The 25426-nt window shown below is 44.7% G+C and overlaps 1 protein-coding gene across 4 annotated transcripts in view; it reads left to right on the plus strand.

Moving 5' to 3' along the window:
* DAG1 (dystroglycan 1) overlaps positions 1-25426 on the plus strand; it is a 71722-nt gene that overhangs the window by 31990 nt on the left and 14306 nt on the right. For all 4 annotated transcript variants that reach the window (XM_043590396.1, XM_043590394.1, XM_043590395.1 and 1 more), the window contains one exon: positions 18986-19370. In XM_043590396.1, coding sequence (XP_043446331.1) covers positions 19095-19370 — 276 coding nt within the window. In that variant the 5' untranslated portion in view covers positions 18986-19094. The remainder of the gene's footprint in view (positions 1-18985; positions 19371-25426) is intronic.

The raw sequence follows: 25426 nt of genomic DNA on the forward strand, positions 1-25426 counted from the left end.
GTGTCAAGAGCATGCTGTGTGACTTCCTGTGTCTTAGCCTTTGTGCATGTAGAGAGCTTGAGTGGCTTTTCAAGGTGTCTGTGGATTGTGAGAGCTTTATTATAAAAAAAAATAAAACAAAGAACTCTAGCTCTCTAGATAAATAAATGTAACTGGTGAATTTGCTATATTTTTAGTTCTTTGTCCCAAAGAAATGTAGATTTTCCTGTAAGCATTTGTTGAACATAGCAGTTAATGATCTAAGGCTATCAGAGGACTGGAGGGCTGCTCTCTCCCTTGGGGTGAAAATCATCTCTAAGGAACCTGTGGCATTCTGTTTGCTCCCTCTCCAGTTCTAAGGGCAGGTTGATGGGTGGGACATTTACTTGGGTTTGTAACAGTCAGCGAGATCCAGAGGGTTCCTGCAGAGGGATTGACAGAGAGAGAGAGAGAGAGAGAGAGAGAGCGAGAGAGAGAGCGAGAGAGAGAGAGAGACAGAGAGAGAGACAGAGAGCGGGCTAAGGTTTTTGTGGTTTTTTTCTCAACCAGGTAAGAAATGTCTCAAGGCCAGCTGGTCTTACTGCCTCAGGATAAACAGGTCGGCAGGGGTGTGGAGGGTACTCTCACTATTCCCTGTGGTTGCTGCTTTGACTGTTTTGTCTCTGCATTTCCTACTCCCCCATATAGAAATCTTATCAAGGGATAACTAGGTGGAGGGACAAATCCTGTCCCTCCAAAAACAGTCAAGCTCTGCAGGGCAGCTTAGTCTGAGAAGATAGCATCACAGCTCTGTCTAGTTTACTCATACTCTGTTGCCTGTGACCCTTCCTGGTCTTTCCTCTTACTGACCAAGCAGGTGTTTTTTGTTTGTTTGTTTTGTTTTTGTTTTTTGTTTTGTTTTGTTTTTCTCCTGACAAAGCAAATTCTGAGTATGTAGGGCAGTTACTGTTCCCATAGGGCTCTTTGAAGGGCCAGCCAGGTAGTGGGGCTATGTTGCCATAAAATCCTTGACAGTGTCCTTTTGATCCCTGCATGAAACAAATACAAAGAGGAGGTTCCTGACTCTTAATTAGGTCTATTCTTTTTTTTTTTTTTTTTAACGTTTATTTATTTTTGACACAGAGAGAGATAGAGCATGAACGGGGTGGGTCAGAGAGAGAGGAAGACACAGAATCTGAAACAGGCTCCAAGCCGTCAGCACAGCCGTCAGCACAGAGCCCAGCGCGGGGCTCGAACCCATGAACTGCAAGATCGTGACCTGAGCTGAAGTCGGACGCTTAGCTGACTGAGCCACCCAGGCGCCCCAATTAGGTCTATTCTTAAGACCACAGAACTTTTGATTTAAGATTCATTGGCCTGGTGTACAACGAGAAGATAGAAGATAAATTTTCTGCTTACAAATGAGTCCTTTTAAGTAGTCGGTTCCCAGTCCAGATAACTACATAGAGCCTGGGAAGGGTAGGGTGCCTGTGGGCTCACTTTATAAATATTTATTTATTTATTAAGTTTATTTATTTTGGGAGAGAGAGCGTGAGCATGGGAGGGACAGAGAGAGAGAGCCCAACAGGGGGCTGGAACTCAGCAAGCTGAGAGATCATGACCCGAGCCGAGATCAAGATTTGGATGCTTAACTGACTGAGCCATGAGCCACCCAGACATCCCTATTTATTTATTTATTTATTTATTTAGTCAGTCAGTCAGTCAGCCAGTCAGTCAGTCATTTCTGTGCCCAACATGGGGCCTCCAACTCACGACCCCAAGATTGAGAGTCTCATCCTTTCCCTCTGAGCCAGCCAGGCACCCCTGTATATGTTCACTTTAGAAGTGAAGCCAGTTGAAGATTCATGGGAAATAAAGGTAAAACATCTGAAAAATTAAGCTGGGGCTGGTGGGATCTCTGTCTTCCAGAGCTGTAGGAATCCATCTGTGCCTGATAATGGCCCAGTTTGGAAATTAAGGAGATCCCAACTCTGAAAGAAGAAAGCACCTTTCATACATCAGGAGATTCTGGCCTCCACTGAAAAGTGCTTTGTAGTTGCCACTTTCTCCCCAGTCCTTGGGGATATGTAAATTATAGTTGCACTTTTGTGATAAGATGGGAGATCTCTGGCATTTGTCCTTACCTTATCCCTTTTTGCTTTCAATTTTTAATCCTTAGGTTCTAAAATACAGGAATTAATTTTCAAATAATGACTACTGAGTGAAAGTGCACTTTTGCCTTTGTGCTAAGGGAATGATCAGAGTCTGTAAAAAGAGGAGGTAGAGACCTCGGGAGGTGAGGACAAGGGCATCTTCAAGGATTTCTTTAATTGTGCTAGCCTGGGTATAAATTCAATGTGACAGATGCCAGCTGGGGATCACCTGGAGCTCGGAGGAAGAGGCAAGCACTTGGGAGTAACAGGTTTTCTCCATCATACCTGGTGTGGAGGTGCCTGAACTAGACACATTTCTCTAAGTCTAAGGAGAAAGGAGATTTAGATTCTCTGAATCTCCTTGAGGAGCAACCCAAGCATCCTCTTCTGGGAGACACTAGCAATGCAGGTGCTCACAAGGCCTGGCCCAGTTTTGCCTTCACCAGTTTACTGGGAGCTGGTGCCCCTCTAGGCAAGCCTGATTGCGAGGTCAGTGTGTCAGGCATCCCTGTCCTGCTCGGCATTGTCCTTGCCTCACTGCCTGATGGGAGAGTAGCCGTGGCTTTGCAGAGGAGGGGTTCCAAGAGTCTGCAAGGCCATCTTTTGGCCGTTTTCCTATAGCCTTCAGAAGCACACCTCTAAAGCCTACCAGCGAAGTTTGTAATGATTTAGATTTTGTAGCTGTTGTAAGGCGAGGTGGGTAGAAAAGCCAATTAGAGCCGTATGTGGGAGGGAAGGAATCCAGCTAGCAAAAAAGCCTGAGCAAATGGAGTGGGTGCTAGTTGTGTCTTGTCCTTTTATAAACAAGATTTGTTGGTCTGGCAGTTTCTGGCATGGTTGAAATATTCTTGATGGTTGAGCCTTAAGAATGTGGCCCAAAACAAGAATGTAGCCAAAGCAGGTCACAACTTTAAACACTGAAGTTTGAAGTATTTGCCTAAACACTTGGTGCTATGGCAACCTTACAGGAAGGGTGTAAGAACTCCCGTTCACCAGGGCGAGGACACCCCTCTTAGGCACCTGTATTGTGAGGAGGCTGTTGGCAGGGCCAAGGGCTGTGGTAAGGAGGGATCTGAGTAGGGAGCTGGGGATGGCTGGGACCACTCTGGTATTTCATCTCACTCCTCTGTTTTGGAGTTTGATTAGCCAGTGAGGTCAGAAGGCATACTTTCTCTCAACTTAATTCATGAAGTCAGATTAGCATATTAGTTGTGAGCTATGGCACTTATTTGTAATCTTGTATAATGGGAAAAAAATCAGAAAACTCAGTTTTTAACTTCAAAGTGTGAAATCAGGTGATGACTGCTTTTGTGAGTCATTTCAGGGATTTAATGGAAACCATTTCCCTGTGCTCTGATGTCTGCCAGAGTGCCTGCTTGGTGCTAGGCATCTACTGTGAGAGAGGGCAGCAGAGGACATGCTGCCGAGACCCCAGCAGTGGACCCCTTCTGACTCTTTTGCTCTCTGGGCAGCCCTCGGCATCCAGCTTTGACCTGGACAGACATTGACCAGCTGCCCTCACAGCATAGTTCCACTCTACCTTGGTGCTGAGATGGGGAGGGGTTTGGATAGCCAGGGGAAGTTTGGGGAGACAGAAGGAAACTTTTTAGTTTCCAGTAAGCACTTACTTGGTGTTTGTAAATTTGCCTATTTATAATACATAAGTACTTAATTTTATTAGCTCTTGTGTTTTATGACTTAGTAATATATGTAAAGCTTAATTGAATATTTTTCTATGGAATTTGGGAAGGCTGCATGCATAGCAAATGAAGCTTCACACCTAGCCCAGGGTAGGTAGTCGGTAAATATGCACTGAAGTGTAATTATTGTTGGGCTGTCTTGAGATAATTGTAATTTGCTTTAATTGGGTTCTTGGATGCCACACGGGTATGCGGATGTGGTAATTCATTCTCACTTGGATATTGCTGAGTCTGGCTGCCCTCCTCTCACATTTACTCTCCACTTCCCAGTCCAGCTGCTGCAGCCAGATGATCCTTGTTTTTGGGTTCAGTTTACCCTTTTCTTTTTTTAAAAAAAAATTTTAAACATTTACTTATTATTTTTGAGAGAGAGACAGAGCATGAGTTGGGGAGGGGCAGAAAGAGGGAGACACAGAATCTGAAGCAGGCTTCAGGCTCTGAGCTGTCAGCACAGAGCCCGATGTGGGGCTCAAACTCACAAACTGCGAGGCCATGACCTGAGCTGCAGTCGGACGCTCAACTGACAGAGCCATCCAGGCGCCCCATCAGTTTACCCTTTTCTGTCTTCCGTGCCCTACCTGGGCATCAATGATTAAGACGGGACCTAAGCCTTATAAGTGTTTTTTCTGAAGTCTAATTAGTATGACTCTGAATAAGGTGTTTTTTAAAAAAAGATTATAATTGTGGTAAAAATACATAAAATTTACCATCTGACCCATTAAAGCCTTTTTTTTTTTTTTTTAAGTTTATTTATTTATTTTGAGAGAGAGAGCATGCACGCACACATGCAAGCAGGGGAGGGGGAGAGAGAGAGGGAGAAAGAGACTCTCCAGCAGGCTCTGCCGTGCTTTCAGCATGCAGTCCATTGCGGGGCTTGATCCCACAAATGATGAGATCATGACCTGAGCCGACATCAATAGTCAGATGCTTAACTGACCGAGCCACCCAGGTGCCCCATTAAAGTATTTTTTAATTGTGATAAAAAACATCTAACAGGATTTACCATTTTAACCATTGTTGAGTGTGAAGTTCAATGGTGAGTAATGTTTAACAGCAAGTGGCATACTGAGGTCAGTAGAGTGTAGAATGAACGGTTTTCTCAGTGAGTTTTGTCACAGAAGATGTGAAAAATTGACCCAGATGAAAAACCACAGTCCGGTGGAAAATGGCCTGCAGCCCTGGATTTTTGAACCTTGTCCTTCTTCTCTTCCTCTAGGACATGTTTGTACCTGAGTGAGTTTGTACCCAGGTATTAAACCTTTGCTTCCTTCCTGCCTTTGTTGAAAAAACCAAACCACCATCAGCAGAAACCATTGCCCTTCCTGTACCTCCCTCTACTTTTGGTATCTGTGATAAGTGAGAATTTGCAAGAGTTTTCCAAGTGAGAACAGTGTCGAAGCAGCTTTTCTGATAGATGATTGTATAGTGTTTGCCTTTCAGAGATGGTAAGTTTTTTCTCCCACATATTTTTACTTTAAGTCTCTTGCTGTGTGTGTAACCCTAGACTCCTTTGGTGGGTTCTCCAGCTCCTTGATGGTGTCTCTCTGGGGCTGCCCCCATACCTCTAGTGATATTCCCGCAGTGCACAAGTCAGTCAGGAACTTGCCTCATGTTAGGAGTCCTCATCTGCTTCTGGAGCTGTCAGTGCTTTTGAGGTGACACCTTGAATCTTCTGACTTGGTTCAACACCTTCTTCATCTGGTGCCAAGGAGTGAAAAAGGCCCATTTTTAACTGAAAGCAGAGAAAGCTGCCCGTCTTTGGTATTTGGATCCCAAATAAACAATTACTTCACACTATTGTTTTCCACTGTGTAGAGTACATCCTGTTGGCCATCAGAGCAGTTAAAAAAAATTTTTTTTTAATGTTTATTTTGAGAGAGAGAGAGAGACAGAGACAGAGACAGAGACAGAGCACGAGTGGGGGAGGGGTAGAGGAAGAAGGAGACACAGAATCCAAATCAGGCTCCAGGCTCCCAGCTGTCAGCACAGAGCCCAACGCAGAGCTCAAACCCATTAACCGTGAGATCATGACCTGAGCTGAAGTCAGATGCTTAACCGACTGAGCCACCCAGGCACCCCTCAGTTTGAGCAGTTTTAAACTAGTTAGCCCTGTAGAATTTTTTTTTTTTAATTTTTTTTTTCAACGTTTATTTATTTTTGGGACAGAGAGAGACAGAGCACGAATGGGGGAGGGGCAGAGAGAGAGGGAGACACAGAATCAGAAACAGGCTCCAGGCTCTGAGCCATCAGCCCAGAGCCCGACGCGGGGCTCGAACTCACGGACCGCGAGATCGTGACCTGGCTGAAGTCGGACGCTTAACCGACTGCGCCACCCAGGCGCCCCAGCCCTGTAGAATTTTTATATTAACGTTAGACTGACATTTGACATTTTAATTTCTGAGTGTCTGAACCCTAAAGTGGTTGTTTCAGTTAGGTTTTTGCTTTTGACTTTTTCAAAACCATTTGAACTTTATTATCTCAGTTTGGTTTAAAAAGAAAGTCTCATTTTCCTTAAATTATTTATTTATTTATTTATTTATTTATTTATTTATTTATTTATTTGGGAGAGTGTGTGAGCGGAGGATAGGGGCAGAGAGAGAGAGAGAGAGAGAATTTTTTTTTAAGTTTATTCATTTTGAGAGCGAGAAACCATGGGGGTGGGGCTGAGAGAGAGGGGGACAGAAAATCTGAAGCAGGCTCCATGCTGACAGCAGAGAGCCTGACGTGGGGCTCAAACCTGTGAACCACAAGATCATGACCTGAGTCATGCTTAACTGACTGAGCCATCCAGGCACCCTGAGAGAATCTTAAGCAGGCCTCATGCTCAGTGCAGAGCGCATTGTGGGGCTCGGTCCCACAACCCTGGGATCATGACCTGAGCCGAAATCAAGAGTTGGATGCTCAACTGACTAAGGCACCCAGGCACCCCTCCTTAAATGTTTTAATTACTATGGTGAAAAGAAGCAGTTTGAGAGTTTAAGTACTATTTTTAGGTAACCTAGCTATTTGAGAGTGGTGGTTCCTGGGAGTGGTGGGGTGGGCTGCCTCTGCATCAGACTCATCTTGTGTGGTTAATAATGGGTTGAATCTCACAACTTTTCCTTCATTCTTAGAGAGCAGAAACTACTAGGGAGCTGTTCTTTCAGAATTTTAGTTAAGATATCTTAGTTTCATTCTCTGTGGGCTTTTCTGCATATGAGGAAACATTTAAGTTTACTATGAATTGAGTTGGTGCCACATATGCATTTGTTCCTCGTGTTTACTGAGTGGAAAGCATTTACTGACTGAGCTTCCTGTGTGCATGGGACATTCATTAGCTCTGGGGAGGCAGCCTGAGCAGAAGAGAGTTGCTTCTTTCCTGGAGCCGGGCTTCCATTGGAATATTCTAGTTTCCAGGGACCAAGGCTGTCTGGACAGAGTAGGGTCATAAGAGCTTGTTCCTCATGGATGTATGTCCTTCCCTGTCCCACCCTCACACAAGGCATGTGCTTTAGTCATATATAGATAGGGGTTAGTATCAGTGACAGAAAGGGCCAGAAGGATTCTTTCCTGCTAAACTCGGTCCTTGGAAACTTGGGGTCCTCACCTGTCACTGTATAATGCTTTTGATTCCCTAGTTGTGTTCCTGCTGATTGATTTGGTAAACTTGAAATACACCTGGCTCCAGGGCAGATATTATGTATTTTGGTATACAAAAGATACCACCTCTTAGGCATTGCTGAAAACTTGACTTTTTATTTCTGCGCATCACTGGAGAGTCCCCAAGGTCATGGTTGGAGAAAGGAAGTGTTGGTGTGGCCATTGGCAGATGCAGAGGATTACCAGCTCCAACCCCAACTAGATTTGGTTCCTCTGAGTGAGGGCACTTATCTGAAATGGGTCGCAGGGTCTGGGGCCCCCTGGGCTTCCTACCTCAGCCTGTCCTTTCGCTGTTGGGGACCCATGCCCCAGGAGCCTGGTGGAGGTCCCCTGCTCAGATATTCTTCATCTACCCCATAACAAGCTCTGTGGTGCTGTTTGGTGCTGAATGTTCACCTGGCCCAGGGAGGGGTGTGATAGGTACCTAGGGTACCATGGGGCTCTCTTCCCTGATGCTAGTGGGCAGGAGGATAGGCCTTTGCCAAGAGAAGAGGGAGAGGGCAGACTCATTGGCTGCTCTGGGATAGCAGTGTCCCAAAGGGCTATGCTGTGTCCAGGCTTTGCAGGTTATAACACTTTTAAGGTTTTTCTGCTCCCTAGGGTGAATTGTTTGGGACTAAGGGATGGAACTGCCTGGCAGCTATGCCCATTTTTCACACTGTATGTTATGACTGTTGAGCATGTGTTCAGAGAGCAGGGGCTTCCACTAAGCTCTGGGAAGGTCCCTCTTCACAGAGTTGTGTTTCACTGGGGTCAAGGGCAGCACTGAGCTCAGACTTAGTGGCAGACACTGCACTGGGTACTGGTACAGAGGAATGAGTTACCCATACCCACTACCCATTTTTTGGTAGGAGATCTTGGGCAGCTTCTGTTAGCCAGAAGGTTGTGAGTTCAGCTGAGACATACATATTCTTGGGCTTCCCTGAGCACTTCCTGTGTTCTAGAGGGTATAATGTGAGTGCATGTATGCAGTATTAAAATGAGTGGCTGTGTCAGGAAGACTGGGTGATTCTGTCTGTAGTCTTTCTCTGGTTCCAGAGCACCTTCTCCATATTTTGGCCACAGGCTCTGTGTGAGTGACCATGGTTGAATGTTACCTCTCTTTGGGCCTTGTTCCCTGAAAAAAATGAAGAGGAGGATCTCTGGAGTGCCTCCATCTCTGAATGACCAAGTGTGTGAGTAAGAGACTATGTAAAGACCTTCCAGTGGGATGTCCTAGTTTGGGTGTTTGAATGCAGCCTGCCAAGTTCCTAGCACAGGGAGATGTGACCCTTGCTTATAGGAATCCAGCATCAGAAAGACACAAGGCTGCTTTTTGCCAAGTTTGAAAAAGATCTTTTCTCCCTAGAGCATGGAAAACCAACATACAGCCTTTGGAGTTGTGCCCTGGACATCGTCTGCTTGCTAAATGCAGAGGCACTTAGTCATACCCATGAAACAGATACTTCACATCATCATGTGTCCGCAGATAGCAGACTGAGCTTATGTTCCGGGTAGGACAGGGTGTGTCTCGTTCTGTTGCTGTTTTCAAATAAGCTGAGAATTTTTAAAGGGAGAATCCGATTAGGAAAGTAAAAGATCAACTGGGTCTAAGAAGTAGACAAATAAGTAAATTAAAGAGTAAAGAGATAGGAAGAAGCTAAAAAAACCATTCTTGTAGCCTCCCCATTCATTCATTAGGTGTGTATCTGGAACTATGTGTGATTAGCATGGGTCAGTGACTGTGACAAATGTGTCCCTGCCCCTCCACATCTTACAGTCTTGTAGGGTATTGGTCAAGCTGAGCCATTTACTCAATAAGAATTAAAATGTGTAATAAAGGAAAGGCCATTAAGAGAAGCAGTGTGCAACAATAAACTCCAAAATTACAATTTAAAATAGTACAAAACAGGGACTCCTGGATGGCTTAGTCGGTTGGGCATCTGACTTCAGCTCAGGTCATGATCTCTCAGCCTGTGGGATCGAGCCCCGTGTCGGGCTCTGTGATGACAGCTCAGAGTCTGGAGCCTGCTTCGGATTCTGTGTCCCTCTCTGTCTGCCCCTTCCCCACTCACACTCTGTCTCTTTCTCTCAAAAATAAATAAACATTAAAAAATAAAATAGTATGAAACAAAAGACAGACATTTTTAAAAGTTAAGTGATAAACTAAGCTATTAAAGGGGTATGAAGGCACAGACTGTTAAGAAACTGGGAGACACAAAAACACAGAAAAGAGTTCAAAGACAAACCTTTAACTTGGGGCACTTGATAGGGATCTGAGTAGAAGACCTCTACCCAGAGTACGGTGAACCTGGGTATCGAGGAGTCAAGAGCGGTTCCTTCTTTGCCTTTCCTGGTAGAGGACCCTGCAGCAGTCACTGGGAGTTAAGTGGTTTTTGGAGCCGATGCCCACAGGGCCCCAGCTTCTAAGTCCCTGGTCATTTGGTGTTCCCTTGAAGAAGTGTGGCACTTAACACTGTTGGTAAGTCTATAATGGGCAAAAGTGACCCAGCCATCTAGTGGTGGCTGGGAGGAGAAGTCCCTATTGAGGAATGGGTCTGAAATCCCATGAGAGCTGCCTGGTCACCTGTGGCCTTGGGATAGAACAAGGTAGTGGAAACAAGAAGGAGGACAGTGTTATATCTGTTATTTATCTAGCACTGATGAGAGTGTGGGATCATGCCAAATGATAAAACATCTTCATTAATTTTCTAAGGTAGGTGAATTTCAAATCCTTTTTCATACCTTTGCAGAGCAGCTCTATGTGTTTTTCTGAGCCTTGAGGAAACAAGTGCTGTCTTAGAAACTAGGAATATGTAAACCTGAGTGACATGTACACCAGGAGGTAGAGGTGGACAGTGATGAGGTTGGGACAGGGCAATAGCCCCAGGGGCTGCAATCTGGATGCTGTTCAGAATATGCCAGACACATGAATGAGGACAGGGCTTTTCAGTCCTGAGAAGGTGGTGAAGAAGACACAGAGAGGTGAAATGGAGCAGGAGTGCTGCTCTATTGTTTGCTCTGTTGTTTGCTGCTCTCTTGTAGTGCTGCTCTACTGTTTTAGAATTTTTATTAGTTTGAAATGATGGTAAGAGCCAAGACCTTTACCTTCACATGTTTTCAAGTCCTTAGCAGAGAACATAGATCAACATTACACATAACCTGAGTATATCTGCCACTGAGCTTTTTTTTTTATACCTTAAAGTTCTATTGTATTTTTTTTAATGTTTATTTTTGAGAGAGAGAGAATGTGCGCAAGTGGGGGAGGGGCAGAGAGAGAGACTGAGGATCTAATGTAGGCTCGCTCAAATTCATGAACTGATCATGATCATGACCTGAGCCGAAGTTGGGTGCTTGACTGACTGAGCCACCCATGTGTCCCTTTGTTGTATTTTTTGTAAGGTCCTATTTTAGGAAGGAAAGCAGTTATCAATTTGGAGACCCTTGTAAATCCCTCCTTTTCCCTTAGCCCTCTCTTTCTAGAGTGACCATGATTCTGAACTTGGCCCTGAAGATGATGTGCATGATTTTATTTATTACAAACATATGAGTGTATAAACTATATATAAACATTTTGCATAAATAGTATTTACATCTTTATGCAATGGGCATTTTCTGCTAAACATTTTTTGAGGTTTATCAATTTTGTTTCTTAAATTTTAGTTCATTTTAATTGTCCTGCTGAGTTCCCATGGCGTGAAGTGCCTGTTGATGCTTTCTCAGTTGATGGACGTTGGCATTGTTTCTAGCATTTCAGTGTTCACTCTGTCTCTGTATGTATGTGTGCATACATGTATCTCTGCCTGTATATTCCTCAGGGTGTGTGTCTAGGAGTGGAAGGGCCCAGCTGTGTGGTGTGTTCTCTGTTTCATCCCCTCCATGATACAACATTTGAACATTTTCACCCATTCGCATTGGCATGGAATGGTTTTTCATGTTGCTTTAATTTTTTTCCCCCCTGATTATTAGTGAGGTTGAACCATCTTTTTGTATGTTGACTGCTATTTAGGTTTTTTCTGTGAGTTTACTTCTTTTGCCTTCAACCAATTTTTATTGTTTTAGGGCACTTGATGTATTTTGATGGAGATCCTTTAGCCATCATATGCATTGGAAAAGCTCTCTCCCAGGCTGGGGTTGGTCCTTCTAACTTTCTTTATGATGTCCTTTACTGTATAGAAATTTAAAATTCAAATTTTTTTTTTAATGTTCTAACTTTTGGTTCTTTCTTTAAAAATGTTTTTTTAAGTTTACTTACTTATTGAGAGAGAAAGAGAGGGGAGGGGCAGAGAGAGAGAAAGAGAATCCCAGGCCCAGCCTGATGTGGGGTTCGAACTCACGAACCATGAAATCATGACCTGAGCTGAAACCAAGAGTCAGACACATTACTGACTGACCCACCCAGGCACCCCTAAAATTCAATTTCTAATTTATCTTTTTTTTTTTTAAGATTAAAAAAAGTTTTTGAGATAATTGTGGATTTACATGGCAGTTGTTAAATAATACAGAGATCCTATGTATGCTTTATACCCAGCTTCCCCCCGTGGTAACCTCTTGCAAAACTATAGTACAACATTACAACCAGGATACTGACATTAATACATCAGAATACAGAATGTGTTCATTACCACAGGATCCCTCACTTGGCCCTTTTATAGCTATACCTGTTTCCTTCATGCCCTGAGCACCTCTTAAACCCCTGCAATCACTAATCTGTTCTCCATTTCTATAATTTTGTCACTTCAAGAACATTATAGGGGTCGTGGTGGGGAAAAAATATTATAAAAATATAATGTATATAATATGTATATGTAATGTATGTATAAAAATGTAGTATGTATTCCCTTGAGATTCATCCAAGTTGTCGAGTGTATCAATCAATAGCTCATTCCTTTTTTATTGTTCTTCAGTATTCCATGATATGGATATGCCATAGCTTGTTTAACCATTCATCCATTGAAGGACAGACATCTGGATTGCGCTATTGGTTGAAAAAGCTGTTTTCCCCCATTGAATTGCTTTTGTATCTTTGTCAAAAATCAGTTGAGGGGCACCTGGGTGGCTCAGTTGAGCATCCAACTCTTGATTTCAACTCAGGTCAAGATCCCAGGGTGGTGGGATTGAGCCCCACATCAGCCTCTGTGCTGAGCATGGAGTCTGCTTGGGATTCTCTCTCTTTCTCTCTCTCTCAATCTAAAATAAAAAAAAAAATAAAAAAATAATCTATTTCTGGGTTCTCAATTCTGTTCCATTGATTTATGTTAGTCCCTCCACTAATAGCAGTCTTGATTTTTGTAACTAGCTAAGTTTTGATACTAGGTAGGATAATTCTTTTTTCTTCTTTTTCAAAATTATTTTTGGCTGTTATAGCTCCTTTGCCTCTCCATATAAATTTGAGAATAGTCTTGTCTATGTCTACAAAATTTCTTTCTAGAATTTTGATAGGGATTTCATTAAACCTTAAATTAGTTTCCTAGGGCTACTGTAAACAATTACCACAACCTTAGTGGCTTAGGTAATATACATTTATTTTCTCACAACTCTGGAGACCAGAAGTCCAAAATCAAGGAGTTGGCAAGGGCTGTGCTCTGTCTGCGGACTCTGGAGATGAGTTTATTCCTTGTCTATTCTATTTTCTGGTAGCTGCTGGTATTCCTTGGCTTGTGGCCACATCACTCCAATATTCTCTTCCTCAATTTTCACATCTCCTTCTCCCTCTGTGGTGTGTATAGTCTTGCTCTGCCTCTCTCTTATAATGACAGTTGTGGTTGGATTTAAGGTCCACCTGGGCGGGCGCCTGGGTGGCTCAGTTGGTTGAACGTCCCACATTGGGTCAGGTCCTGATCTCAGTTTGTGAGTTTGAGCCCCACATTGGGCTTGCTGTTGTCAGTGCAGAGCCCCCTTTGGATCCTCTCTTCCCTTCTCTGTCTGCCCCTCCCCTGGTCGCACTCTCACTCTCAAAAGAAAGTAAATTACAAAAAAAAAAAAAAAAAAAAAAAAAAGGTCCACCTGGGTAATCTCCCTAGGTCAAGATTCTTTTTTTTTTTTAATTTTTTTTTTCAACGTTTATTTATTTTTGGGACAGAGAGAGACAGAGCATGAACGGGGAGGGGCAGAGAGAGAGGGAGACACAGAATCGGAAACAGGCTCCAGTCTCTAAGCCATCAGCCCAGAGCCCGACGTGGGGCTCGAACTCACGGACCGCGAGATCGTGACCTGGCTGAAGTCGGACGCTTAACCGACTGCGCCACCCAGGCGCCCCAAGATTCTTTTTTTAAAAAATTTTTTTAATGTTTTTTTTTGAGATAGCGCAAGAGACAGAGTGCAAGTGGCGGAGGGGCAGAGAGAGAGGGAGACACAGAATCTGAAGCAGGCTCCAGGCTCTGAGCTGTCAGCACAGAGCCTGATGCGGGGCTGTAATTCACAAACTGTGAGATCATGACCTGAGCCAAAGTCAGACACTTAAGCTACTCAGGCTCCCTCCTTTTTTTTTTTTTTTTAATATTTATTTATTTATTAAAAAAATTTTTTTTTTAACATTTGTTTATTTTTGAGACAGAGAGAGACAGAGCATGAACGGGGGAGGGGCAGAGAGAGAGGGAGACACAGATTCGGAAGCAGGCTCCAGGCTCCGAGCCATCAGCCCAGAGCCCAACGCAGGGCTCGAACTCACGGACCGCAAGATCGTGACCTGAGCCGAAGTCAGACGCTTAACCGACAGAGCCACCCAGGTGCCCCAATGTTTGTTTATTTTTGAGAGAAGCTGGGTGTGTGTGTGTGTGTGCGTGCGCGCGCTCACACACAGAGGAAGGACAGAGAGGGAGAGAGAGAATTCCAAGCAGGCTCCACACTGCCAGTGCAGAGTCCGACATGGGACTTGGTCCCACAAACTATGAGATCATTACCTGAGTCAGTTCCATTACCTGAGTAAGGAACCCCACAATTTTGTATTTTGTTCTGCAACTCTAGTTCTGTTTTGCCTGGCCTTTTGTTGTTGTTGTTGTTTTCTTTTTTTTTTTTTTTTTTTGAGAGAGAGAGAGAGCACAAGTGGCGTGAGGGGCAGAGGTAGAGAATCTTAAGCAGGCTCCACACTAAGTGTGGAGCCTGATTGGGGCTCAATCCCATGATCCTGGGATCATGACCTGAGCCAAAATCAAGAGGTGGATGCTTAACTGACTGAGCCACCTAGACACCCCATAACCTGGCTTTTTCGGATACTCCAGGATTTATCTTATTTATGATGGAGAAGGGAGAGAGGACCCTAATTGTATTTGGTTTTCTACATGAATGACCACTGGTCCGGGTGCCTTTGAACAGCTCCTTTGCAAGCTGATTTTGGGCTTTCCCTCTAGTTCCTCAGTCCACTTCTACTCTGCTGCTGACAGGGGAGGGTAAGGGAGGTGTACTGCCTCATTACTGGAAAGTAGAGGTAGAAGTCCAGGTTCCTTACTCACCTTTTTTTTTTTTTAACTTTTTATTTATTTTTGAGAAAGATGTGAGCAGGGGAGGGGCAGAGAGAGAGGGAGACACAGAATCTGAAGCAGGCTGCAGGCTCTGAGCTGTCAGCACGGAGCCCGACGCGGGGCTCGAACTCATGAGCTGTGAGATCATGACCTGAGCCGAAGTCGGGACGCTTAACCGACTGAGCCACCCAGTCACCTTTTTTTTTTTTTTTTTTTTTTTTTTTTAATTTTTTTTTTCAACGTTTATTTATTTTTGGGACAGAGAGAGACAGAGCATGAACAGGGGAGGGGCAGAGAGAGAGGGAGACAAGATCGGAAACAGGCTCCAGGCTCTGAGCCATCAGCCCAGAGCCCGACGCGGGGCTCGAACTCACGGACCGTGAGATCGTGACCTGGCTGAAGTCGGACGCTTAACCGACTGCGCCACCCAGGCGCCCCTCCTTTTTTTTTTTTAACTGAAGTATAATTAACTAACATACAGTGTTCTGTTAGTTTCAGGCATACAATATAGTGATTCAACAATTGTATACCTTCCTCAGTGCTCACCACAATAAGTGTAGTCACCATATATTATTACAGTATTATTGACTATATTCCCTATGCTGTATTTTTTATCTCCATGACTTATTTATTTTATAACTGGAAGTTTGTACCTCTTAATCACCTTTATCTATTTTCCCCATTCCCCCACTTACTTCCCTTCTGGCAACTATCAGTTCTCTATATTTAAGAGTCTGCTTTTTGTTTGTTTGCCCCACTCAGCCTTTTTCGACACCTGAGGACTCGTAAAGTCCTTTTTAACTGCTGGGTGGGGGTGGGAATTCTAGTTCCTTAGGCCTCTTTATCACTGAGCACTGGTGAAAGTTCTGGCACCATCCCTGCAGGTAGGGGGAGACACTCCTGTTATATTGCTTGGATGGGCATAGAAATCTTGGTTTGGTTTCCATTGAAACCTAGGGACTAGAGGAGTAGGAGGGGTGGTGCATTGTTAACTGGCCAGTGGGGATGAAAGTCCCAGCTCCTTACTTGGCCTGCTCTGACACTGCCCCAGTGGGGATATTAGGGAGCCTTATTACAGCATCATGAGGGTGGAAGTCTTAGGCTCTCCACTTGGCCTTTACTGGCACGGGTGGGAGTGGGGCCACAGTTTTTTTCTGTGGTGTTTGGCCAGAATAGAGCCTTTATTGTCTAAATGTTTTCTGTCTTGCTAGGCTACTCCCTTCCTGCTCCTTTGGCTGAAGAGAGCAGACTTTTGTTGGGACTGTTTTTTGTGTCATCTGTTGGCATTTCTAGGTTGCCAGCCTCTTCAGCTTCAATTCTGGGATATATGAGGCAAAAAGAAAACCCAGGGAACTCACCACTGTGTCTTTCCTTGAGTCCTGGGGTCCCTCATTGGTCTGTCTTCTTCTCTTAACTTTTTAGAGTCTGATGTTTATTTTATATATACTGTCTAGGATTTTTTGTTGTGTTTAGTGGGAAATGGGAAAAAATACATCTATCTCATAATTCTTAGAAGTGGTAGTACAGTTTTTTTTCTTTTATGTTTGTTTTTTAATGTCTTGTTAAATGTAATCATTCTTTATCCTGACATTTATTTCACTATATTGTAAAATTTTTAAAGTTCTCCTTTTTTACATTTGTGTATGTAATCCACCTGGGATTTATCTTATTTACGATGGAGAAGGGAGAGAGGACCTAACTGTATTTGGTTTTCTACATAAATGACCACTGGTCATTTGAATAGCTCCTTTGCAAGCTGATTTTGAGCTTTTCCTCTGGTTTCAGAGTCCACTTCTACTCTGCCGCTATAATACTGCTTTAAATACAGTAGCTTTATGATAAGTCTTTGGTAGGTTAGGACTCCCAGCCTTCAAAATTGTTTTACTTGGGTTTTGGGTGTCTCATGAATTTTAGTTCAAAAACAAAGTAAGAATGGGAATGGCAAAATCAGTAACAACACAAACAAAACACAAAAAAACCAAACTATTGGAATTGGTTTGGATTTGATTGACCTCACAGTACACACTGCCCATTTCAGTGGCCTTTTTTTTTTTTTTTTTTTTTTTTTTTTAAAGTAATACTTTTTACTTTGTATTATCCTGGTCAGAAAACATTATGTAGCCCCTGGGCCGCTTGGCTCAGGGCAGGGCTTAATTCTTTTCTAGAATGGGAAATTGCTTGTTATGGCTGTGGTCACCTTGAGGACACCCAGCAAGTCCCACAGTGCATCTATGTGGCTGTCAGCCTTGGAGCAAATGTTCTGAGCTGCCTGCACTGAAGTGGGTGAGGGGTTTGAGGGACAATGTGCAGGGTTCTAATTTCTCTTTTGGGGGTGGGGGGCAAGAGGCCAAATAAGTTTTGTTTAGGGGCACGGAGTTTGCAAATATGTTTTTGATAAACAAATCCTATGATTAGTGTTTGGGGTGTGAGGAGTGGGCAGTTGCTGAACTTGTCTGTGCAAATTCTTGTTTTTTGTTTTTTGGTTTTTTTAGTCTCTTCAAAAGCATTGTTTTAAGACGTAATAATTGTTACATTTGCCACATTGTTTGATCTCCACATACACACACAACATTTTTTTCCCCTTGAAACATTTCAAAGTAAATTGCAGAGATTTTTGATACTTCAGCTGTAAATCCTTCAAAATTGAGGACAGTCTCTTATAGAACCACCCCACCATTGTCTCACCTAAGAAAATTAACAATAAATCCAGTCTCCAGCCCAGCGACGCAATTCCCAATTACTCCTTTTGAAGCTGGGCTTATGTGTTTTCTGTTTTTTGGGGTTAAAAAAATTTTTTTTGTTTTAAGTAAATTCAGATCCAGTCAAGATACACACTCTACATCTGGTTTCTGTTCCTAAATCTAGAACAGCCCCCTTGTGTTTAGGGGTGTCAGCATTTGGACAGACCAGGCCAGTTATCTTGTAGAAGGTCCACATTCTAGACTTGTCTGATTGTGTCTTTATGACTCCTGTGTTTGCTGTAAACAGGGAGTTAGGTCTAGAGCAGCATTGCCCAACAGCAGTATACACGATGTGAACCACACACGTGATTTAATATGTTCTGGTAGCCACATGAAAAAAATGTTTATTTATTTATTAAAAAAAATTTTTTTAATGTTTATTTTTAAGACAGAGAGAGACAGAGCATGAACGGGGGGGAGGGTCAGAGAGAGAGGGAGACACAGAATTTGAAGCAGGCTCCAGGCTCTGAGCTGTCAGCACAGAGCCCATTGTGGAGCTTGAATTCATGAACCACGAGATCATGACCTGAGCCGAAGTTGGACACTTAACTGACTGAGCCACCCAGGTGCCCTGAAAAAAATATGTTTAAATAAGAAGATGCAGTTGGGGGATGCCTGGGTGGCTCAGTTTGTTAAGCGTCCCACTCTGGGTATCAATTCAGGTCTTTTTTTTTTCTTTTTTTTTTTTTTTTTCGACTCAGGTCTTAATCTCATGGTTTGTGAGATCGAGCCCCGCGTGGGGCTTTGCACTGACAGCATGGAGCCCACTTGGGATTCTCTCTCTCCATTTTCTCTCTCCCCTTCCCTGCTCGCACATGTGCATGTGCACACTCCCTGTCTCTCTCAAATAAAAGGAGATGGGATTTATTTCAGTAATGTGTTTCATTTCCCACATTTCTTTATTATTTATCATTTATTAATATTCATTATTTTCTTTATTTTTTAAAGTTTACTTATTTTGAGAGAGCGAGCACACACACAGCGGGGGAGGGGCAGAGAGGGAGAGAGAGAATCCCAAGCAGGCTCTGTGCTATCACGACATGGGGCTCGAACTCACAAAACTGGGAGATTATTACCTGAGCCGAAATCGAGAGACGCTCAACCAATTGAGCCACCCAGGTGCTGCTGTGCTAACTTTTAAAAACCCAGTATGTATTTTACTGGGCCAGCCACATTTCTAGTGCTCAGTGGCCACATGTTGCTGATGCCTTTGAACTGGACAGCACAGGGTGAGACTTGATCCAAGTCAGGGTAGATATTTTTGGCAAGAACACTTAAAGGGTAGTAACTGCCTGTGTACAACTTTGAAACCATGGGGTTTGCTAAAGTCTGAGTCTACTCTTCTTCTCTTTCAGGCCCTGGGATGGAGCCGGTGTGCAGAGGGCGGTGAGGACCCAGCTCTGGGACCACATCACTTGCCTCCTTTCTTAGTGAAACTGTCGGCTTGAGTAGTCTCAGGCTCGGATGAGGATGTCTTCGGGCCTCTCGCTGCTGCTCCCCCTCTGGGGGAGGACCTTTCTTCTTCTGCTCACTGTGGCCGTGGCTCAGTCCCATTGGCCTTCGGAGGCCAGCAGGGACTGGGAGAACCAGCTTGAGGCGTCCATGCACTCAGTGCTTTCAGACCTTCACGAGGCTGTTCCCACAGTGGTGGGCATTCCTGATGGCACGGCTGTCGTTGGGCGCTCATTTCGAGTGACCATTCCAATGGATTTAATTGCTTCCAATGGAGAACTCATCAAGGTGAGATTGGATATAAAACTTACGTAAATGAGGGAGAATTCTCATCTGCATTTTAGTTGTTTTTTGTTTTTTTTTTAGTTTTAGTTTTCGATTCTAAGCTCCAGCAACTCTGAGCTCAGTTCTTCTAGGACCTGTGCGGTTACCTTAAGACAGGGACAACCACTGATGTTTATAAGAGGGTTCCCAGATATCCTAGAATAGCATCCTAAACTTTTATTCTTGCTCTCATTTTGAAGGTGTTACCATTAAAAAGCCTTTACATCTGTGGTTTGGAAGATTCTTGGTCATCAGGTTAGGATTTGATGGAAGAGCTTTGTGTGTAGGCAGAGGTCTTCTGTCTTTAACCATGGGATTAAACCCAAGAAATAAGAACTGTTAAATGATTTGAACCTATTTTCTTTTTAAAGTTTTTATTTTTATTTGAGAGAGAGCGAGCACATGTGCTGGGGAGGGGCAGAGGGAGAAGAAAGAGAATCTTAAGCAGGCTCCATGTTCAGTCAGGAGCCCGGTGTGGGACTCGATCCCATGACCCTGGGATCATGACCTGAGCCGAAAGCAAGAGTTGGATGCTCAACCAGTCTGTTTTGCTCACAATTTTGTGGCCAGGAATTCCGGGATTCAGAACTCATCTAGGAACCTCATTTCTGCTTCACATGGCACTAGCTAGAATGGCTCATCTGGGGCTGGAGGATCCATTTCCAAGATGTTGTGTTTTTTGTTTTTTTTTTAATGCTTACTTATTTTTGAGGGAGAGTGTGTGTGCAAGAGCTGGGGAGGGGCAGAGAGAGGGAGACAGAGGATCCAAAGAGGGCTCTGTGTTGACAGCAAGAGGGCCCGATGCAGGGCTCAAACTCACAAACCATGAGATCATGACCTGAGCCGAAGTCGCTTAACTGACTGAGCCACCCAGTGCCTCCTAAGATGGTTTATTAATGGCTGGCAAGTTGGTGCTGCCTGTTGACAGGGAGCTTAGCTGGGGCTGTTGGTTAAGGTCCTAGGTTCCTCTCCATGTAGACCTTTTCATGAGCTGCTTGGATTTCCTTACAGCACAATAACTGGGTTCCAAGATTGGGTATTCCAAGAAACAGGAAGTGGAAGCTGCCAGTCTTTTAAGGCCTGGCTTGGTAACTTGCATAGCAACACTTCCATTGTACTCATTGGTCAAAGCACACACAGCCTTCGGTGGGTCCTTATCCTCTTTTCCCTCTCTGACCCATAAGCCCCAGGCATCTAGATTAGAAATGGTCACAAATGCTATGGCCACTCTTTCCATTGAGAGGTGAGTCTGTGCCCCTTTCCCTTGAATCTGGGCAGACTCACTCCTTACCTGTACCTTCTTTGTGCTCCTTTCCTTTTCCCTGTTGGCCCCCTTCTCTTTAGTTCATGGCTTGTTCCCAGGGTGGGCCTTGTGATCTCAAAGGTGGTCATATTTCTGAAGATCCTGGCTTACTTGCACAGAGCTCTTTCTAGTTTGCAGAAGATTTCCATGTAATCTTTGTAATGCCTCTGGAAGCCACAAGCTAGTTTGACCATTAGAAAAAGAAGAGTGGCAGTTTTGGAAGTACAGTCCTTGCCCAACTTCAAGTTTGAGCTTTTGAATATCCAAACCCTGCAGTGGTTGCCCTTGTTCAGTGGCCATTAGAATGTTTGACATGCATTAGTTTTGACGAGAGGTGCCTTGAATCAATATAGTGAGCTGGGTATTTGCTGTATCTGGCAGAGAGACATTTAACAGGCTTATTCATCAGGGGAGTAAAGAGATTTTACTGGGAAAACAGGATTTTATCTGAGCACATTTATTTGTAGAAAGCAGACCATTTAGTAGCTGATTAGCCTGTGGAAGAACAGATGAAAATGTGTGATTCTTCTACCATCAGAGCTGTGTGGGGTGGGAAATCAGATCAGAAAGCCTGACTTCATCTCTGGAGCTTCCATTTCCCTGTATGTAAAACAAGATTGATAAATCTTTATATAAAAAGAGTTGAGGGGCGCCTGGGTGGCTCAGTCGTTTGGGCGTCCGACTTTGGCCGAGGTCATGATCTCACGGTTCATGGGTTTGAGCCCCGCATCAGGCTCTGTGCTGACAGCTTAGAGCCTGGAGCCTGCTTTGAATTCTGTGTCTCCCTCTCTCTCTGCCCCTTCCCTGCTCACACACTCTCTCTGTCTCTCAAAATAAATAAACATTGAAAAAAAAAAAAGTTGAGGTTTTTTTTCTTATTATAACAATGATCTATAAATGTGTGTTGTAGGGGCACCTGCGGGGGGGGGGGGGCTCAGTTGAGCATCCATTGCTTGATTTCTGCTAAGGTCATGATCCCAGGATGGTGGAATCCAGCCCATGTTGGGCTCTGCGCTCAGCGTGAATCCTGCTTAAGTTCTCTCTGTCTTTCTCTCCCCGCCTCCCTCCCACCCCCCGCGCTTGCACTCTGTCTCTAAAATCAAAACAAAAACAAGCGATTTAAAAAAATGTATTCTTTGGGAATGTGGCTTTTATTTATTTTTAATTAAAAAGTGTTTAATGTTTATTCATTTTTGAAGAGAGGGAGAGAGAATGAGCGGGGGAGGGGCAGAGACAGAGGGAGACACAGAATCCAAAACAGGCTTCAGGCTCTGAGCTGTCAGTACAGAGCCCGATGTGGGGCTCAAACTCACAAACTGTGAGATCATGACCTGAGTTGAAGTCGGATGCTTCACCGACTGAGCCACCCAGGCACCCCTTTAATTTTTTTTTTTTTTATGTTTATTTATCTTTGAGATAGAGACAGAGAGGGGGACAGAGGATTTGAATTGGAATGGCTTTGGAGCTTGAACTTACGAACCATGAGATCATGACCTGAGCCAAAGTTGGATGCTCAACCGACTGAGCCACCCAGGCACCATGACTTGCCCAGTATTCTTATGTATGTGAGGAATATTTCAGATCTTGGTCCCAAGGAGTGTTCTTGGGGTGACCTCCAAATTATATCCATCACTATTACCATCATCCAAGCTACCACTTATTTCTTCCCAGGCTGTCTCCCTCTGATCTTGACCCTTTCGTCTGTTTTCCACACGGAGGCAAGAGAGATGTCCTTATCTTTGTAAAGCTTGAATCTGCAAACACCTCCCCTTCCCCCAACCATTACTGAGCTGCACTTAGGATCAAGCCCCACATGATCCGGCCTCTGGTCTCCTCTCTCTCTCTCCTTTCCCTTCAGTGACTGTAAATCTCCTTTGGATTGTCAAAGCCTATGAGACTAAGCTTGTCCAAGCCTCATGTGGGGTTCTCAGGTGAGGGTTGGTCTTCCAGCCATTTTGGATGTGGTCAAATTGCCTAATGAGAACTCAAAGGCAGAACAGGGGCCTGTCCTGCAATCTGATGAGATTTGATAGTGTGGTTGTCATATTTGCTGTGACTAGTCAGGGGATATGCATGGGGATTGGTGGTAGACTAATTCAGTGTTCGAAGTAGATTAAGCAATAGTCTATTGAAGGGATAGAAAAGTCCGTCACATTCTAAGTGAGCTGCCCTGGCCGCCTGCCCAAGTCTTGTTTGACCTGTGTGTGTCAAACCTGTGTGGGTATGCTGACTATTTCAGAAGTTGGTGGCAACTCTAGGAGTCACAGCAGAGGTTTGTACTGCTTCACATTAGCCAAGCATGCTAATCAGGTGACATCAGCTTCCCAAAGCAAGGGCTTCCCTGTACTTTACACACCAGGCAGAAAGGTAAAAGAAGAGGGGACCCACCTGTCTGGAGGAGGTAGCCTTGAGGTCCTAGACTCTCTGCTTTGCCCCACATCTGATACTTTTTAATGTCCAGACAGCCCTTGTCCGGTTTCAGCTTGGCCTGCACCCATTGCTTCTTCTGCTGTTCTGTAGCTCTGCCTCAAGAATTGATTTGCTGCTATTGACCTCAACTTAATTCCCAGATCGATTCCATTGACCTGATGATGCAAGAAGGGGCTCTGAGCTGCCTCCAGGCCCAGTGGCCAGCATGACCTTCTGGAGAGACTTGTGCCTTGGAGCTCTCTTCTCTCCTGTGAGCTTAGGACACTCTAAAGCAGGTGGTCTATGCATGTGCTCTCTTGGACCACTCTGGATACCTGTATGCAAAGCTCACCCCAGGTTGACTGTCCTTTGCTCTCACAGCTGCCTGTGAACCCTAGAGCACCCTCCCTCTTCATCAGGGTTTGTGGGAATGGGTCCCACAGAAGCCAGCTTGGCCTTTGTTGGATAGATCATTGGCTGTCCCGAGCTGGCCGCAGTGTAAGTTACCCGTCTCGACTCTTGCCTCCCTCAGGATTGGTGCCAGCTCCCTGCAGGTACCTCTCCTCTGACTTGAGTGAGCGAGGGACAGGCTGAGAAAGCTGATGATGTGCCGAGAGATGCTCTTAACACTCCTTTCTGGGGTGGTCAGGAGAGACATCTTTTGTGTCTCAGAATGATTGGCTGCCCCTTCAGAGCCCCCTCAGATGTCTCATTTTGGTAGAGCCTGCAAGGTTGGCTTTTCATTCCTGCTTCCCCTTGTCCTCCTTGCCTGGAGACAATGTGGACTTTCCCTCAGCCCAAGATGTCTGCAGACTGGGAGCAGCCCTTCCTGGGACTGTGCTCTCAGCTGCTGGCATGGGCCCCCAATTGTTCCCCTGAGAACAATGGGTACTCTTTTTGGCCAGGAAGGGGAACTCATGAAAGGACCGTTTCTTTGGATGCTTGAGAGCTTTGTGGCAACCCCGCCTGCATGAGATGAACTGCAGTTTCTTCCTGCCTGGAGTGGGTGTTCCCTGGCTCTGAATGGACCTCTTGTGAACACAGCACACCGGGAAATGCGGGTTGGCGAGGGAAGGCATCTTTGGGGGTGGGTTGAAGAATGACATTTGCCCAGATGCATCAACTCAAATACTTACTGAAATGTAGACTTCTATGTTTAAAAAAAAAATTTACTGACAAGGGCTGAAAGAACATGACAAAGTAAAAATAGATAACATTGGGATTGAGGAACTGATTCTGAGCATTTTATTAATGGCTGTAACTATGCTAAGCTCTTCCTTACTTTTGGGGAAAAGAGATTAATTTTTGTTTCTAGATGGGAACAGTTAACATCAAATAAAATGCTTCATAATTCAGACCTGAAGGGCACTGGCTGAGCTGAACAGGTTGTGTTCAGAATGTGATCCTGTGGCCTTTGTGGCAAGAGCCATGTGTTGGTTTGAGGCTTGCATGTCTAGCAGCAGGATCAATGATTGTCTTTCATGGGTATGGCTCTGCTTTACTCAGCAAAGCAAAGGCCCCTCGCACCCACTTCCACTATGGTTGCTCACCTTATGTGGGGACAAAGTTTTGGCTCTTTGACCTCAAGCCAGAGGCTCTTCCTGTTGACCTGTGCCATCTCCCTGCAGCCCATCCATGTGACTGTCCACATGTGACTGTGGCTGAACTTGGCCACAAAGTAGATTTGTTACAGTTCATGGCCTAGACACAGGATCACTCTGATGTGAATCAGCACCATGGGGGCCTCTGAAACTTGACTGGAGGCTCAGACTCCATCAGAGGGACCATTTCCTATCTCCCTAAGCAGAGGAGCCCACACTGTAGGCCTGCCCAAAAGATGCCATGACCACCTTATGTGCAAGTGCCTCCAAGGTATTGCATACGGTACCCAGCCACAGATGGCTCTGGGTTGGCCCAGCCTTGCAACTAGCCTGAGGAATGGGGAGTTGAAACGTCAAGAGCCAGTGACCAGGTCTGAGGGAAGCAGGGACTTTGCCAGGAAAGGCTGCTAGAGGCCTAAGGAGTGGGGTGTCCCAGGGCAGCAGTCTGTACCACTTTGAAATGGACCACTGAGAAGACCCTCTGGCATCTGTGGGGCATGCAGGGAAGGTCCCAGCTTGAACTCCTGGGGCTGTCCTGTCTAGAAGTGTTGGTTGGAAGGTGCCACCACTTAGGGCCCAAAGTACCCTCCTAAAAGTTTGTAATGTGAGGGAATTTTTTCCAGATGCAGGTTTCTCAATCATAATTCCCTAGATCCCTCTTGGCTGGCCAGAATCACCTCACCCTGGGGTAACAGTGCTTACCCATC

The sequence above is a fragment of the Prionailurus bengalensis genome, chromosome A2 (genome assembly GCF_016509475.1).
Source record: "Prionailurus bengalensis isolate Pbe53 chromosome A2, Fcat_Pben_1.1_paternal_pri, whole genome shotgun sequence".
NCBI classification, from domain to species: domain Eukaryota; kingdom Metazoa; phylum Chordata; class Mammalia; order Carnivora; family Felidae; genus Prionailurus; species Prionailurus bengalensis.